The sequence below is a fragment of the Aegilops tauschii genome, chromosome 4, assembly GCF_002575655.3.
Source record: "Aegilops tauschii subsp. strangulata cultivar AL8/78 chromosome 4, Aet v6.0, whole genome shotgun sequence".
NCBI lineage: Eukaryota > Viridiplantae > Streptophyta > Magnoliopsida > Poales > Poaceae > Aegilops > Aegilops tauschii.
This window is the reverse complement of record NC_053038.3, coordinates 407,237,809-407,256,573: the sequence shown is the minus strand read 5'-3', so window position 1 is coordinate 407,256,573 and position 18,765 is coordinate 407,237,809. Positions and strand designations below refer to the sequence as shown.

The 18,765-nt window shown below is 48.1% G+C and overlaps 1 protein-coding gene across 2 annotated transcripts; it reads right to left on the bottom strand.

Moving 5' to 3' along the window:
- Positions 1-316: 316 nt before the first annotated feature.
- Positions 317-5,625, bottom strand: LOC109733327 (GTP-binding protein At2g22870). 2 transcript variants are annotated; one of them, XM_020292520.4, is made up of 6 exons: positions 5,237-5,625; positions 5,083-5,140; positions 4,202-4,763; positions 3,373-3,442; positions 991-1,153; positions 317-832 (listed from the first exon to the last, which is right to left on the bottom strand). In XM_020292520.4, the coding sequence occupies exons 3-6, from the start codon at positions 4,668-4,670 to the stop codon at positions 614-616; spliced, it is 921 nt and encodes a 306-aa protein (XP_020148109.1). In that variant the 5' UTR covers positions 4,671-4,763; positions 5,083-5,140; positions 5,237-5,625; the 3' UTR covers positions 317-613. The 2 variants fall into 2 exon arrangements, with proteins under 2 accessions (XP_020148109.1, XP_020148110.1); XM_020292521.4 differs by having other exon boundaries at positions 4,202-4,760; positions 5,237-5,620.
- Between the last annotated feature and the right edge of the window lie 13,140 nt (positions 5,626-18,765).

Genomic DNA, 18,765 nt, shown 5'->3' with positions numbered 1-18,765 from the left:
CGGCTCCGCAGTTCCGGTGGGACATGGTAACTGTGTCCGTGTCTCCGCTGTTCAAAGCGAGAGCGCCACAAAAAAGGCCGGCGCTTATGTACCACGGTACAGTGGTACCAGTACCACCACCGGAAATCTGGATTTAATCGAATTTTAATGGCCAGTCGTACTAGACCATGTAGTCTGTCGGGCAGTAAAGCGTGCGCAACAAATTAATTTCCGTGCAATTCAATGTGTGCAGCAGTACATTGAATTTGCTGGGCTGCCTTCGCCATACGAGTAGTGGTATAAATGTACAGTTCCAGATCGGCCCATTGCGTTCAGATATCGTAACAAGTGGACGAGACTTTACTTCCGCAGGTGAGCCAAATATTACTACAACAAACATGGACCAGAAGGGGCGCGGTATTACTGTATCATGTCTGCGTATCGTGAATCATCTTCCGCTATACATCAAGAGGCCAGCGCAATGAAACTGAACCTGAAGTCTATGCAAAGCACGATCCATCGGTGAAGTCCAGAAACTGAAGTTCGTCAGGCAGGATGATCGGTTTGTGCTGCTCTCTTCTGCAAGTACTGTTGCTCCTAGCTTTAGCTGTCCCAAGCCTGAAGAAGCACTGACCTAGGTTGCCTCATTGTCCCAGTAGTTCCTCAGCTGCGACATATGGAGGAGCAGCCCGTCGCGGCCTAGTCCTGTGGTGCTGCTCGTCATGATCCATGGAGGAGGCCTTGGATAGAGCGAACCGATGTTCTCCAGGAACACTTTGATGTTCTCATCAGGCCGACCCCCTTTGCCTTTCTTTACTTTGTCACACTTGGTGAACACAAAGGTTAGCCCGACCTGTGACACCAAAACAATAGAATAGCAGATAGTTGCTGGAGATCAGTATTATTATAGGGCACATGTACAATCAATCCTGAAGATACAAGTCACTTGACATTTAAATCCATAACCAGCATGTAATATACATTTTCAGGTGAAAGGGTAAGTTGTCTCACATTGTTACGACCAAGCCAGTTAGCACAGTCGAGGTCAATTTGTTGAGTTGGAACACTAGCATCAACAAGGAGCAGTACACCGACCAAAGTGTCCCTGTTCAAGAAATACCCCTTGGTAAATGAAGACCAATCCGTTCGAGCTGTCTTGGACGCAGCTGCAAACCTACATGCAGGAAGAACTTGATCTGATCATGTTTACTGCGTAGGCCAGGTAAATCCTAAACTATGCTCAGTAGTTCTTGCTGGGAAAATGCCCTAATGAGTATGAAAAAATAATGTAAAATTTGAGAATGGAAAATTAACACTAAAAGTTCTTTTGAGTTCCTACTTAAAACATTGTTGCTTCATTTAGTGTGTAGAATTGCTATATCCTCAGAGATTACAATCAGACAGCAACTTATTCAGAAGTTGACAGAGCTTATGTCTGTTCTAAATCTAATGTTGGAGTTGACAAGAAAACCAAAATATGAAAGGCTTCCAAGACATACTTTCAACATAAAGATCTTTGTCTGGAGAGTGGTGAAGGAGCTATTCCATGTAAAGGTGTAGGGTCTGTTTGGTTTTCAGCCAACGCTAGCCATACCAGCTCGCCCGGCTGATTTGGTACTCGTTTGGATTGGCTCCAAAACTTTGCCTTGCCCAGCCCACCTGGGACGCGCCTGTGTTAATTTCGCCAACGCGCGGGTGAGCAGAGGGCACCAAAAAACTTCACCAAATAATGGACGAGGCTCGCCCGGTCTTCTTCATCGTGCGTTCTCATTTGTCGTTGTGAAACACAGATTAACCAATCGACTACGCGCTGACAGCGTGAGCCCAAGCGGCACCTCTCAGACTTTTAGGTAGCAGATCTGACGCAGCTATCTAAGCGGCTGTGTATTATCTTGTTCAACGAAGCCCAATAGTCTTTTTCCTAATTTAAGCGGCCATGGCATATTTAAATATGTGCAGCACGTCTGTAATTATCTTGTTCAACGAAGCCCAATAGTCTTTTTCCTAATTTAAGCGGCCATGCGAAATCAATAGGTTGCAAACCAAATAGAGCCCTAATTTTTTTGCCAAAATGTTGGTAGGTACAAATGTTGTAATCCAAACAACATCAACTCACCAATTTTTTTGGCCGTGCCAAAATTTTGGTCGTGCTAGTTGGGGCTCAAACCAAACACACCCGTATTGGCAAGTAGGCATATGATACAAATGGCCAACGTCCACTATGTGCTGTTGAATGTGAAATCATCTGTCCACGGGTCAGAAATTTGGGAGCACTTAGGTGTGAGAGTGGCGATTGCAGAAGTCTGTTTGTTGGACCGAGCCGAAGCCCCTATGTTGGAAATTATGATGCAGGAGAGGTCGGTTCAGCTAGGCCACCTCCAGATATCGGATGGGAAGAGCTTCTGGCGGTAGCTTCATGGTATGTATGGTGGGAGAGGAGGCAGGCTAACCGATCTGAACCAGTTCAAGCTCCGGTTCATTCAGCACAAGCCATCCTGGCCTTATGTCCCAATTACGGTAGAGCTAAGAAGAGGGCAGAAGGGATTCGGAGAGGAGGCTGGAAGAAGCCGCCACAGAACTATGTGAAACTGAATGCGGATGCAGGCTTCGATGACGATGATGAGAGTGGAGCTACTGGTGCAATACGTCCTGATGACCATGGAGATTTCATATCAGCTAGAAACTGTGTTATACCCTATATTGATTCAGCCGCCATGGCAGAAGCAAGAGCTCTGCGGGATGGTCTGGTTTTGGCGGGACAAGTAGGATGTACTAGATTCATGGTCAACTCTGGTTAGCAATTCTGTTGGACCATCTGCCAACTTGTGGCTGTAGGATCCACCTGATGCAATCTTAGCACAACTAGTGAACAATGTAACAACTATACCCAATGGATAAAGTTGCCATGATGGCTTTCCCTAAAAACAAGACGTACTTTCAAAAGAATGAAATTTATTTGCCATGATGGCTTTCCCCCCAAAAAAGAAGAGATGCTTTCAAAAGAACGAAATTTATCTAGAAGACTTGTGGCATATCCTATTCTATTTCTTTAGGCATATATATGCTATTCAGTGTCTGCAGTTTGAAGCAGAAATAATTGGTACTACTGGAGCAGGACATAATGTATTGAACTTCCAAGGCATTATGTATGTATACATACGCTGACATTCACTTACATCACACATGAACACACAAATGGCATTGCATCAAGAACAGTATGCAAAAGAATAAGAAAAAAAACAGAGGATGGTACTATTCAACTCCTGAAGAACATGAGCTTGTTTTTACTTATTAATCATATGTTCTTATGAAAACTAAGCTCCTTCAAATTAATCAATTGCAGCTTCAGAAAATGCAATAAACTAGTAGTGCGGGTGAAGAAAGTGAATATACCCGTAACCAGGCAAATCCACAAGGTACCAACTCTTGTTAATCAAATGGTGGTTAATTGTTTGAGTCTTCCCTGCAAAATATATGATATCAGCCCCAGATATGATATTTAACAACAATAAAAGGACAAGTTTGTAGCAGTAAAGTAAAGTAAATTTAAACATGGAGCTTTGGCTCAGTGGTTGGGCATGCAGTTGTGCAGCCTGCCCAGACAGGTTCAATTCTCAGAAATAGACTAGTGATGCACAGGGGCTTTTCTCCATTTATTTTCATGAGGATCAGGGTTAGTACCTAGCATGGTGGAGGAATGTGTGCACTAATCCACCCATCAAGATAAAAATGTTGGCACTCATAATTCAAAGGCTGTGTGCATCCCTAATGCTAGGTGCAGAAGCTGGGAGAAGAACTTTTGCAATAAGATGACTGCATGCATCAGCCGATGCAGAGTTAGAGGGTTTACCGTCCTTTTCGGAAAAGGAAAAAAAGGCAGTAGCTTAAATCCAGGAAATTTGCTATAGGATCAATGAAATAATACACCCTCGTCAAAACAGATTGATAAGGCGATAAACCTGTCCATACCTAAAAGTACAATTCACAATTATCCCGATAATACAGTTGAAAATCCCCATAACACAAACAGAGCATTATCAAGTCTGCAGCATAATTACATTTTCATCTCAAGCCGAGAGCAATTACTAGAACACGTGTATCATTGAAAAGGCCAACTCACTTCAGCAATTTTAACCACTAGCTACTCTAGAAGAAACAAACACATTTTGCTATGTCTGGCACCACAAACCACCTCTACAACCAAAGGAATGAAAATGATTACCAGGCTTCTTGGAGGTGAGTGCGACTTCCTTGCGGCGCGTGAGCGTATTGATGAGAGAGGACTTGCCGACGTTGGAGCGGCCGAGGACGGCGAACTCGGGGCGGTCGTCCTTCGGGCAGTCCCGGGCGTGCGCGCTGCACCCGATGAACTCAGCCTCCTTTACCCTCGCGTCCCCGGCGTACGGTCCCACCACGATGTTCGACCCCGGAATCAACATCTCCGCCGCCACAGCCGCGTCACGGTCTACCCCCGGCGGGAAGAACAGCGCCGTATCCGTGGGCACCCTAGGCGGCTCGGCCTTCCGGGAGTTCTTGTGGCGGGTTCGCGCCGGCGCGGGCGCATCGCCGCGGGGGGCGGCCCCGGCTGCCGCGGCGTGCGCTGAGAGCGTGCGGCGGACCGCGAGGGGGCCACAGGAGAAGGGAAGCGGTGTGAGGGCCTGCAGGAGGAAGGGGCGGGGTCGGAGAAGCATAGCAACGGCGGCGCGTCTGAGTTGCTCGACAGAATGACGGATGAGGAGGCGCCTTTTACGGGGTTCTTCGTTGGGTACTATAGTAGAAGCCTACTGCAACAAATAGCAGCCCGTAAAGGGTAGGCCAGAAAGCAGAACCATGAGTAACCAAGACATTTGCTAGCCCATTATAGTTCTCAAAAAGGGAAAACAATTGCTAAACACCGATCTTAGTGTCATAAAATTACTACTAATGAATGTCGAGAAAGGGTATAATTGAATTCATAGAATTGAGCGAGTGAGAGATGAAGCTGAATATTTTCATTCTTGTTCACATTCACCCCATACATACATACTCCTCCAATGGTTGTCCAACCCCCCTATTATCTTCATCAGTTTGAACAAATAATATAGCAGCGTTTGCAAAGCATACCTTCTCGGGGAACAAATCTAGATGTTTAGAAAATATTCGATCACGAAGGTCGTTGTATCTGCCAAAACCATAAGCATAATTCCAGTGAGGGCACCAACAGAGGAACTTAGGAGTATGGTAAATGACCAGGACAACAACAGATAGACAAACTTACGTCCCAACCACATCTGGGGCTATACCAGTACAAAAGCCAGTTAACTCACTGAACCGAGCGGCAGTGAGGGGCTGAGGGCGGCAGCCAACAGGGGATGGCGAATGGAGACCGGCGACGGCGAAGGACGGCGAGCAGGCGAGGGTAGCCACTTCCCACAAGCCAATGACCGGCTCCTGGGAGGGAACTGGCCGAGCGGTGTGAAGCTAGGGGAAGAGAGCGGGCGAGCGGCGGTTTCCTGGAGGGGAGGGGAGCGCTGGAGCCCGGAGCGACGATGGTAGGGCCGGCGGCGACGATGGGAGGGGCCAGGAGGGGCGGCGGCTGTGTCTCCCGCTAGGTCGCTGCGTGTGTTTTTTACGGATGGGTGGTTGCTGTGAGTCTGTGACTGTGTCGCTCGGGTGAGGAGGCAGTGGGAAGTGGGCTGCCAGCCTGCTACGGTGGGCCGCAAATTGCAAATTACTAGCCTGCTTCCCGGTTTATTCTTGTTCTCCCAGCCTTTTCCCTTTTTTCCTTTTTTATTAGTAAAATAACATTTCTTCTGTCTCTATGGACATTCATGATCCATATTTTTCACACGCATGGTGATTTTTTTCTACAGAAGATAGGCACTTTTATAAATACACGATAAATATTTTTAAAATGTTTACACACGTAAAAATTCCTTGTAAACAAAAGTGTTCATATATATAATTTCAAAAATGTTCACGTAATTAAGAAAGCGTTCACATTTTTCTAGAAATAAGATTTTTTTAATGAAAAGCAAAGAAAGCAGACTGAAAAACCAAAGAAAACACAAAAAAAACTTAGAAGAAAACTCACTGGAAAAGTATTGGGGAAGAGCTCAGTAACAAAGACAGGGTGCGAGTTGCTGACTGGGCCGGCCCATGATAGTGAGCGCCTTTTGCGTCTGCCTAACTATATGACGAATTATTCTAAAAAAAATTATATGACTAATGACTGTCCCATCCCTATTTGACTCATTTTGCGTCAAACTGTCGAGCAATCGCACAGACGGGTTGAGCGAGTAGGTATAGGTTTCATCATGGATGTGATTTCATCATGAAACTTCATACATGAATATACCGGTTAATTATGTATATTACAAAAAAATTCAGATTTTTTATTAATTTTTATAGTATTTTTTTAGAATTTACTATTCACAAGGGGTGCGCGTGGAGCCATGTTCACGTCCGTTTGTTTATTTATTTCAGTCTGTCCATATTACAATATTCAAAAGATCTTATAATTGTAAACGGAGGGAATAGTAGAGAAAATCTCTAATATCTAATGGTATATCTAAATATTTATAAATCTAAATCTAAGTCTAATCTAAATCCAACTCTAAATCTAAATCTCTTTTCTATCTCTACTTATCTCCTCCATTGGTCCTTCGTCCAAGTATATGTAATGTTTCTCTGGAAAATACCCAGATACACTTGGTTGTATGTGCACCTCATAAAAAATCGTAGACAATTCAGGAAAAGGTCAGAAAACTTTGATTTTTTTGGCAACAAACTTGACCCACTGACGTACTTGTATAAAAATTTCGACAAAGAAAAACTACCGTAAGAAATCTGGGCATAAAAAACAAAATTTTCAAGACAATATAGAGTGGATAGTACCTCTAATATAGTGTTGATTTTGTATTTTTCGCCAACAATACCCCAAAATTCATTTTGTCCCCAAACTTTTTTATGCGAGTGTAACGCTATATCAAGTTTGTTGCCATCAAATTCATGATTTTTGAACCATTTTTCAAATTACTAATATTATTTTGAAAAACAGGTGCACCCACACCAAGGTTCCATTCATTCCCCTCCATGTTTCCCCTCCCTATCCTTGTTTTAAGTTTGTTCTTGTAATCTCTAGTTTTTTTCATTGGTTTCCTCTTAAAGCCATCTAACCTACCAGACCACTTATTGACTTATCAAATAAGTTATGTTTTACTTGGTAAGCTAATAAGTATTTATCAAATAAGTGTTTACCAAATAAAATTCCTTTTTAACACAATCACATTAACATGTGCATGTAAATCACAGGCTAACATACTAAAACATTTCTGCTCCGTTGCAATACATGAGTAATTATATGGTATATTAAAGAAAAGACGTAAGGTGCCTGCTCCACCCTAAGTGTTTCGCTCCCTAGCTTCATCTGCATCCCTCCCCATTGAAAGTGCATTTATCCCTAAAAGTTTTTTTGGTGTGATGGTAATATGATTAGTTAAACCAAATGACGGTTGTTAAAAGACTATTTCAGGTCATTGGTTCCTCAAAGGACTATTAAGTAGATGGTTGACCTCTCACTTCAAAAAAGATAAAGGTGTAATTTTCCAACAACTCGAAGCTTTGGGTTCGGTTTATTTGAATCCTTAGGCAAAATTATTAAGAGGGGTTGAGCTGATCGAAAGAAAGTGTGGGAACACAACAAACTCATATACCAGCCTTCCCAACACAATATCCAAGAAAATGCTCAAAACCTACCATCAAGTGTCAATGATCTACATACCCTGTGCCCACAGGGGGCTAGAGGTCGTTTCCATGGTGTCGGGGGTTGAGTCTCCGGATACCCCATGCGCACGGGCTTCTTGCATACCATGTCCATGGGGTCTTGGCTAAGTCTCTGGACCCGTGCCCATGAGGTTTGGGGATTTTCTCTCGGGTGACTCCGTGCACACAGAGCCCACTTAGCGCATTAGCACGGGGCCTTGTGTGGCAAAGGCTGCATTTAAGGGGTTGGGTATAAAAATCCATTCATCCACCTATAACGCTTAACTCCAGTGTATTGTGAGCCTATCCCCATTCCCACACCTTGATTTTCTCAATACACTCAATCCATCCACTCAAACTTGTTGATTCTTTGGGATTTGAGAGAGCAAGACCCGATTTACCCAGGAACCATGAACTAAACAACGTTAACTTACATGCAAAACTAATTCAATCAAATAGGAAGACAACACTTCAACCAAACCAATTTGTGTTCCCCACTTGATTTCTCCATCCACACTTTTTACTCTTGGTGTTTGGGCTCCTAGGCGGTAGAGGATCCTATGAAAGCTTCTTTAATCGTGGTGTGCTCCGAACAAGTTTGTAAAAGGTTGGTGGCCACCTTCAAGACCAACGACGAGTGAATTGAGAGATTATCACTCCCCAAAGAGTACTCCGGGATAAAATCCACGTCAACGACTCACTTGTGGTCATTCCTTTATCGTAGCTTTACTTGCTTTGTATGCTTGTTGGCTTGTTAGATTGTTGCATAGCATGCCTTGCATTGAGCTTGTGTATCATATATGTTGTGTTCACCTAGTTGTATTTCTAGAGAACCTAATTGTCCACATTGACCTAAAATTTGGAAGTTAAGCTTAAAATATATACTTTCCTATTCACCCCTCTACTCTAGTCGACCTCTCAATCCTTCAATTGGTGTCCAAGCTATGGCTCTTCATTAGGGCTTAATCACCTAAAGAGATATGATCGATCTAGCGGATGGGATGTGGACCTACCACAACAAGGTGGAGGGCCTCCAACGCCTCCGCCCGAACTTCTTGCCGCCACACAACTCGTTGCTCTTGCATCCACTGCTACCTTATCATGGTGAATTTGGCATCCTCGGTGACGGAATTTAAATCTGCCTTCATCAAAGGAAATCTGATCCATTGTCAAGGAAGAAGTGGATACAAAACTGAAAGCCTTCACTTCCGCATTATCCTCATTTGCTCCAAGTGAGGCCCGTGATGTGGACGATACAAGAGAGCGTCTTGTTCGCCCCAAGCTTACTTTCACACCTCTCTACAATGCTGCAGTCTCAATACTCTCCAAAACCTATCTAACATCTGCATATTAATCATGTTGGAGCTCTGCACCCTTTGAATGCTAGCGCGTTTGCTAAATGGAAACTCGCTATGTAGTCTCATTCATAGTGCCTCGGCGCAACTACGGTGGGTGATTGTCAATGGTTTCAAGTCCAAGGACCCCTCAAGCTTTACCCCAAGGGAAGCCATTGATGATCAAGTTAATGCATTGTTGGATGGAGATCGTGTGGCAGAGATTAGTACTCCCCGCATCGATTCAGGAGGGGGTTAAGTGGGTCGCACCTTGCTTGGCTGGCTTGGTCCTTTTTTCTTTCTTTTTTATTTTTTATTTTCCTAATTTGGACATATTTGAATATGAATTTGAAGTAGCCCAAAGTAATATCAATTCAAATATTTAAAAAGCTGCACAAAAATAGTCGGGATATAATAGATCATAGGAAAAGCATTTCCAACCTTGATGCATGTTTGTAAAATCATTTCATGCAAATGGATTTAATATAGACTATTAAATAATTCCCTAAAATGATTTATGGTTTCTAAAATAGCCAAATTAATTCATTTTTAAAAAAATGCACTGAAAATATGTTATACATATGAATGACATGTTCACATCCTAATTTAAAAAATTTAGGATGTGACACGCTTCCTCGGGGGAGCACACATGTGGTCCGCGATGGAGCATACTTGCGTTGCATAACTTTACTACACCGTGCGGCGGAAGACATGCGTGCTCCACACTGCAACATGAAAAAACCTTGATTTGCTAGTACACAAGAAAACTGTCGGATCACGGGTTCCGGCAAAACCCTTAAGGTCCGAACTCTGGGGTGCGCGCGAAGTTCTTTCCTCCCTACCGATCCACGCCCTAGGTTTGCTAAGATCTCGCGGACGAACTCGACGAACTCACAACACAAAGACACAAGATTTATACTGGTTCGGGCCACCGTTGTGGTGTAATACCCTACTCCAGTGTGGTGGTGGTGGATTGCCTCTTGGGCTGATGATGAACAGTACAAGGGGAAGAACAGCCTCCTGAGGATGAGGTGTTCTTGAGCTCGGTGTGTGGCTAAAGATTGGCTAAAGATCAGATGCCCGCTACTGTGGTGGCTAGTTCTACTTTGGTCCTCTTCCCAAATATTGAGCGGAAGGGAGCCAACAACGGCCAATTTGAAAGGGGACAACTAGTATAGCTTATCCTGACAAAAGTAGTGTTCGCCTGCAAAAGGCTCTGGTGGTGACGCTGCCTTGGGCTCCATGGTGACCTCAGTCTTGCCATCCTGCTGGTCCTGGTCTCGTTGCACCGATATGGAAACATTTGCTCGACGCCTTGGTACTCCGCGCCTGCGCTTGCTTCCTTAGCACCAAAGGGGAAACAAGGACACTGCGCGCTGGCGCCCGCCTGGTCTCGATCGTCATGGCTCATGTCACGAGAACCTCACGAGGTTTGCCCTACCTTGATCTCTCCGCTCCTCGCGAGCCAACCAGGTGAGGCCGCTCATGAGGCGGTCTTGTGTCGTCCGCCTCGCTAGGCTTGGCCCCTCGCGAGGGTCTTGAATGCCTTGTTGATGAAGATGGGCCGTAGGGGCCCACGCGCAGAGCCACGTCGTGGGCCGCAGGCAGGCAAGTCTGGGGACCCCCGTTCCCAGAACGCCGACAGTAGCCCCTAGGCCCAAGGCGCGCTCGGGCTTGGCTTCGAGGCGAAGCCAAAGGTCAAGCGCGGAGCGCCGCGGGCCCCAAAAGCCTGCGGTCTTGGTCGACGCGTGGCGGTTGATTGGACATGGGCGTCTTCGCTTCCCCACGCTGCCTTGGAGTCCGCCCGGCTATGCGGCCCCCGCTACCTACACAGTTATTCTTCCATCGCCCACGCCTTACCTTCCCAATCCCTCTGCTTCCTCGAGACTCTGCTCCTCTTGTCCAATCCGACCTGCACTCTGCCCGCTTCATCGTCATGGCGCCGAAACAAGCAGACAAGGGGAAGAAGCCTCTGTCTTCGCCGAGTGCGCCTCCAGCCGTCGAGCCTGCAGTCGGCCGATCCCTGGTGCTCAACGATGAGGCCATGGGCAAGGTGCGTCCCATGCTCGCCACCAGCTTCAACGAGTGGGGGAAGATGGTGGCTTGGCCTGCGTCTCACGCTTGCATTGCCCGGGCAGCCACCGAGGTCCCAATCTTCATCGATGCCCTTTGGGCCGGCCCGATTCCCCCTTTCTCTGCCTTCTTCAACGTGGTGCATGAACATTACCAGATCCACATGCTGCATCTCGACCCCCAATCCGTGTCTCTCCTTGCCGTCTTCGCCTTTGTGTGTGAGGCCATGGTGGGCATCGCTCCTTTCGTGGCCCTTCTCCGTCATTTCTTCTCATTGCATCTGATGGATCCTCGGCAAAGCTCGGGGTGCGTGAGCTTCCAGGCTGTGGCCGCGACGGCGAGAGCGGGGATCGACTTCGAGCTTCCTCCATCCACGAGCGAGTTTCGGCCACGGTGGGTGTTTGTCGACGCCGGGGTGCTCAGCCCTCTGCTCCACTCTCCGTCAGCACCTGTCGTTCCCAACTCCGGTTGGGGCCACGAGAAGCTTGCGAGCCCCTGTCTCGTCCCCGTTTGGCTCAGGCTGAGGAGGTTGAAGGACCGCGGCGTGACTGCGCCTATGGTGGTGAAGGAGTTCGTCAGACGCCGAGTCGCTCCGCTTCAGTGCCATTCTCGCCCGATGTGGGCCTTGCTCAGCAGTCAGGACCATATGAGGTTTCAGGAGTCCGGGCTCCCTCTTAAGACGCGACAAATAGTGCTCGAGGTCCTGATAGGTGTCCCTTCGCCGGACGACATGCCTGGGAAGAGCTGTCTACTGTACCGCTGCATGAACAAGGCTGAATTTGTAGAGAGCATGCCTTCCTTTGATGAGTGGGGACTGCGCCCGGACGGCCTGGTGGGGTCCCGCGAGAACCTTGTCGATGTGGCTCCCTTCTTTGCCGCCAGCACCGAGCTCGTCCCGAGTGTGGGTGCAGGGGGGCAAGCTCCGACGGAAGCTGGTAGCCTGAGTGCTGAGGTGCATGCGCCGCCTGGGGATCTTGGGGCGTCGTCCACGAGAGCTCGTGATTCCTTCCCTGGGGCATCGGTTGCGGAGGCAACGCATCACGTGGCTCCCGAGGCCGAAGCTCCGGAGGCCTCGGGGGGTCGCGGTCAAACGGCACCCGACTGCTCTCCTCAGCTCGGCGCTCCTGAAGTTGCCCCTCCGAGCGCTTCCCTGGCTGCGCCCCGTGCCGGCCGCCACGTCCAACGCTTCGGTCGGCTTTGCGTGGACTTCGAGGAGCTCCACAAGAGGAAAGGATCCTCGAGCAGCAGCGGTATCTTCGGGTCGTTGAAGCGGAGGAAGTACATCGCTGTTGACGAGTAAGTACCTCATCTTTGGGTCTTCTTGAGTGCTGCTTCCCTTCCTGACGTTAGTTCTTCAGGGTCCCTTCTGTCAAGGCCGCTGTGTCCCCCGAGAAGCAGCCCCCTCTTTCCTCGACTCCCCCACTGGCCTTGAGCGCTATGAGTCTGCATGCTGTTCCTAGAGCAGGGTTGGTTGGAGACAGTGGCGAAGCCACGTTTTGGCTGTGTAGTCACTTGACTACACAGGAATTTAGCATGTCAAGACTACTATGTGTGCGTACACCACCCGCTGAACAAGCAAATTATGAAAATTGAATATAGTGGCCCACTTGTCATGTATTTGGGCCTTTGGGGTAACATTTGACAAGGAAAAAAGAACAATCCTAATAACTTCCTTGATCGGCTGATCCCTGAAATCCCGTGATTTCTTCTACAATTCAAACTTCTCCACCTAGTGGCGGAGCTTGACGAAGTTTGTTGGGGGGGGGGGCTAAATAGAATATATGAGCTAGTGGGGGGGGGGCAAACACACAAAATTTGACCATCTAATCTCTCTCTGAAAAATTTATACCTGCACGTGCCAATCCTTGGGGGGGGGGGGGGCTCCACCTTTTCAATTTTTGGCTTCCCGTCTAAAAGCCTCTCCAAAATAGAAAACTTAGGTGTAATCTTTGGACTGGGCCTCAGGCACGTCCATCTCCAGCGAGCTGACGCACAGTCCATTGTCCGTTCGCCTCCGGCGAACCCCAAGCGATATGATACCCATGGTACGACACATCAAATCCAACACCATGGCGAGGCCCTTCTCCTTTCATTTGTAAGCTCTATCTTCATTCTCTTCCAAATTTCTTCTATCATGGCCAACATTAGGAATTAAGAGGTTCTTCTTCATTAACAATTTCATGTGTCGTTTTCCTTAGCAATATCTTGTTTTGGCGGATCTTCAGTTGATAAATGGATTATGGATAAATATATCGGGTCTTGAGTAATACCAATTTTCCTCTAGTATATGTATTGGTGAAGTTGGCAGTGATTTTGCCGATTACGACAGTGACAGTTGAGATAGCATTTCCGGCATAATAAAATATACCAATTATGGTTTGCGGAATAAATTGGCGATGATTTCTTGTATAATTATCTTATCATACCTATGTTGAAACCAATGTAATCCAATCTATTAGCATGATGCTATTATCCATACCTACCAAAATATGCACAGGTGGAAAGGATTGTTACCAGAAATATGGTTGTAATAACATATGCACTTTTTCCTGGTCTAGAGTAAGGTCGATTTGAAGCCGCACTTGCCCCGGGGTGGCGATCTACTAGCGCCTGGGGCCGGGCCATGAAATTGCACGGTGGTGCAATGACCAAGAGGATCAAGCAATCGCCATTTGGCGGAGCGACAAGGAGAGTGGCGGCAGGCTGTTGTCGGCAAGGCGGTGGAAGGAGATCATTGATGGGAGAGGTGGTGGCGAGGTGCGGTGCTGGAGCTCACCAAGATCGTTGTCCGGGGGAGTCGGAATTCTTTTGTTAGTAAATCTTGACATCACAAGGTCTGAATCCTGGCACCGCCACTGGTTGGAGAGGCGCGCTTGCCTCCATGGCGCATTGAACCTGCGGCCTCGTGGTCCCTCCCCCACGGCCTAGCGTGGAGCTTGGCGGGCGTGCCCAGGACCCCTCCTCTGGTCATGGACAATGGCTGGTTGGCTTCGGTCTTCGGTTCCTCTTCAAGTAGCGGGCCCGACTGGCCAGGGCTCCTCGCGAGGCCCGGCTAGCACCAGCCCCCAGCCCCCTGCCGGGAGGGTATACGCCGCTTCACGTCCCGCGTGCAGCCCCCGAGGCGGAGGACGAGGTGGGCCGTGCACTTGAGTTAGAGCACGGGCGAACCGTCGTTCGTCATGAGCTCTTCCAGGAGGCGATGGGCGCGATGAACCGACTCGGCAGTGAACTTGCAGACGTCGACGCACGCCTCAAGGCTGAGGGTCTTCGGCTGGTGGAGGAACGACGCAAGCTGAAGGTGGCCATCAACCTGGGCCGCCATCAGCGCGATCTCGACAACGCGAAAGCCAAGGCGTCCCTCGAGGTTTCTCGTGAGGCTTGCTCTCGAGCTCTGGAGGAGGCTCGCGAGGCTGACCGCCGTCGCGAGGCTGCGGAGAAGCGCGCGTGGGAGCTCCAGGCCTGGAGTGCGTCCCTTGAGCAGCAGGTGGAGGCGCGCAAAGCCGTCCTTGCGTCACTGAGGGGGACGCCCGCCGAGGAAGAAGAGGTCCGGAAGCGCGAGGAGGCGTTGGCTCTGGAAGCCGTGGAGCATAGCGTCGAGCTTGAGCAATTGGAGACGAGGGAGCGTCAAGTTGCCCAAGCAGAAGATGCCGTTGGGGCTCGCGAGGCCAAGCTCCAGGAGGAGGTCGACCGTCGGGTGGCCGAGGTTCACGCGGATCTCGAGGGTTAGCACGACCTGAAGCTGAAGCTTGCGGAAACGGAGGCAACGGGCAGGACCGCCGCTCTTAGGCCCAGGTTAGCTGAGGCAGAGAGGCGTGAGGAGGCCACGGCCGCCGCCCTGGTCACGGCGCAGGCAGACTTGGCCTCTGCCCGCACCGAGCTGCTTTCTCTCCAGAAGCGGGTAGCTGACGCCGAGTCCGTTGCGCGGCAGAACAGGGAGGAGGTGCTCCAGCGGCGGACGCTGGAGCGCGTGCATGCTCCCATGCTCCAGGACCTTCGGAACAGGGCCAATACCGCCCTGGGCCACATTTGCGATGAGGACGCCCCTCACCCCCACGCGGACGACTACGCCAGCCACCTCCGCTTCTTCACCGACGTGGTGACGCGCCTGGAAGCCCGGTCTGACAGAGCTCGCCAGCTCGTGGAAGAGAGGAGCCGGGGCCTGCTCGGGCGCGCGTTCTCATGTGTCTTCAGTCATCTTCGGAACACCTTCCCCGACTTCGACTTTGATGCCGCCATTGCCCCCGTACCGCAGGTCATCCGGGGCGACCTAGCGCGGTGGGTGGAGGACAACGTGGATGCGCTGGTCAGGGCCTTCGCCTCCGAGGACAACGCGGTGGTGGTCGCGGCAGACGAAGGTGACGTGGTCAACGATGGTGATGGAGGCGCCGTCGAAGGTGACGACGATGCCGGCGAAGGTGACGACGATGTGAGCGACGTGTCCGAAGGCGATGCGGCGAGCGACATATCCGGCTGATCCCATGTTCCCCTACTGTTTTATCCTATGTGCAAAAACTCGGGCGCGGCCCCTAAAGATTGTCAGAGCATTTTCAGAGGGGGAGCCCCTCGTGTAAACAAACCACTATCTTTATTCCTTTATGTCAAGCAGTATGCACCTTCGAGGATCCGCGGGCCCGGCGGCAAGCTTGCTGATGCGGCTTACCTTAGCCAAGTAAGCCCCCATGCTGGGTCGTGAGATCTTGAGCTCCTGAGGAACTCCTGGGGGGTCTGCTGGCTACCCAAGAGGGCTTCACGAGAATCCGGCGCCGATCGTGGTGCCGACGCGCGCGGCGCGTATGCTGCGCCCTGCCCCGCTCGCGAGGAGCCCACGAGGGGGAGGCAACGGTCGTAAGGCTCAGGGTAAGTGATGTCTACTACACAACCTTCTTCTTGTAGACGTTGTTGGGCCTCCAAGTGCAGAGGTTCGCAGGAGAGTAGCAAATTTCCCTCAAGTGGATGACCTAAGGTTTATCAATCCGTGGGAGGCGTATGATGAAGATGGTCTCTCTCAAGCAACCCTGCAACCAAATAACAAAGAGTCTCTTGTGTCCCCAACACACCCAATACAATGGTAAATTGTATAGGTGCACTAGTTCGGCGAAGAGATGGTGATACAAGTGCAATATGGATGATAGATATGAGTATTTGTAATCTGAAAATATAAAAACAGCAAGGTAACTAATGATAAAAGTGAGCAGAAACGGTATTGCAATGCTAGGAAACAAGGCCTAGGGTTCATACTTTCACTAGTGCAAGTTCTCTCAACAATAATAACATAATTGGATCATATAACAATCCCTCAACATGCAACAAAGAGTCACTCCAAAGTCACTAATAGCGGAGAACAAACGAAGAGATTATTGTAGGGTACGAAACCACCTCAAAGTTATCCTTTCTGATCGATCTATTCAAGAGTCCGTAGTAAAATAACACGAAGCTATTCTTTCCATTCGATCTATCATAGAGTTCGTACTAGAATAACACCTTAAGACACAAATCAATAAAAACCCTAATGTCACCTAGATACTCCAATGTCACCTCAAGTATCCGTGGGTATGATTAAACGATATGCATCACACAATCTCAGATTCATCTATTCAACCAACACAAAGAACTTCAAAGAGTGCCCCAAAGTTTCTACTGGCGAGTCAGGACGAAAACGTGTGCCAACCCCTATGCATAAGTTCACGAGGTCACGGAACTCGCAAGTTGATCACCAAAACATACATCAAGTGGATCACGTGATATCCCATTGTCACCACAGATAAGCACATGCAAGACATACATCCAGTGTTCTCAAATCCTTAAAGACTCAATCCGATAAGATAACTTCGAAGGGAAAACTCAATCCATTACAAGAGAGTAGAGGAGGAGAAACATCATAAGATCCAACTATAATAGCAAAGCTCGCGATACATCAAGATCGTGCCAAATCAAGAACACGAGAGAGAGAGAGAGAGATCAAAGACATAGCTACTGGTACATACCCTCAGCCCCGAGGGTGAACTACTCCCTCCTCGTCATGGAGAGCGCCGGGATGATGAAGATGGCCACCGGTGAGGGATCCCCCCTCCGGCAGGGTGCCGGAACAGGGCCCCGATTGGTTTTTGGTGGCTACAGAGGCTTGCGGTTGCGGAACTCCCGATCTATTCTGCTCTTTGATGTTTTTAGGGTATATGGACATATATAGGCGAAATAAGTCGGTAAGGGGAGCCATGAGTGGCCCACGAGGGTGGGGGCGCGCCTCCCTGCCTCGTGGCCACCTCGAAGCTTCCCTGACTTGAACTCCAAGTCTCCTGGATCACGTTCGTTCCAAAAATCATGCTCCCAAAGGTTTCATTCCGTTTGGACTCCGTTTTATATTCCTTTTCTGCAAAACACTGAAACAAGGGAAAAACAGAAACTGGCACTGGGCTCTGGGTTAATAGGTTAGTCCCAAAAATAATATAAAAATGCATAGTAAAGCCCATTAAACATCCAAGATGGATAATATAATATCATGAATACTTCATAAATTATAGATACGTTGGAGACGTATCAGCATCCCCAAGCTTAATTCCTGCTCATCCTCGAGTAGGTAAATGATAAAAGAAATAATTTATGAAGTGTGAATGCTGGCAGGTGCACAAGTTTGATCAATGATAATTTCAATCACCTTTTCTAGCATCATTATATGTCATAACAGTAGCTCATCTCATAAAACTTTGCATGATCAAGTAACAAGCTATTCACATGTTAAAGCATAGATCATAAACTTTCTTGAAAACTAACAAACCGTGTTATTAGTCATCAAACAATTATAGTTCATCTTATTTTCAGGAAGAGTCTATGTCAGAGCTTTGATTCAGCAAACTGCACATACTCAACTATCATTTAGTCTTCCATGATTGCTACCACTCAAAGCATATTTTTAGAACAAATAGTATTCATCGAACACAGAGAAAGATAGGGGCTTAATGTTTCGCCTCCCAACCTTTTACCTCAAGGGTAATGTCAACAATAATAATTCATGCTCAAATATATTTGAATGGCCATATATGCTTAGATCTTTCCATCACATGATGCTTGCCAACTAAAAAGTAGGTTGGAATGAGAAGGAATACTACTGACTCTTGCATAAAAGTAAAAGATAGGCCCTTCGCAGAGGGAAGCAGGGATTTGCAGAGGTGCCAGAGATCAAAGCCAAAACAGAGATGAAAATAATTTTGAGAGGTATGCTTTCATTGTCAACATAACGACCAAGAGTTCCCAATATTTTCCATACTAGATACATTATAGGCGGTTCCCACGCAGAAAGGTAAAGTTTTTACTCCCCCTCCACCAACATTCACACTCCACGGCTTGTCTGAAACAACGGGTACCGTCCAACTACCAACATTCCTGGGGGAGTTTTGTTTAAATTATTTGCGAATTTTTTTTGATCTTTTGATCATAGGACTGGGCATCCCAGTTACGAGCCATTTTCTCGTGAATGATGAGCGGAGTCCACTCATCATGAGAATAACCCACCTAGCATGGAAGATACTGACAGCCCCTAGTCGCTACATGAGCGATTCGGGCATACAAAACAGAATATTATTTGAAGGTTTAGAGTTTGGCACATGCAAATTTACTTGGAACAGCAGGTAAATACCACATA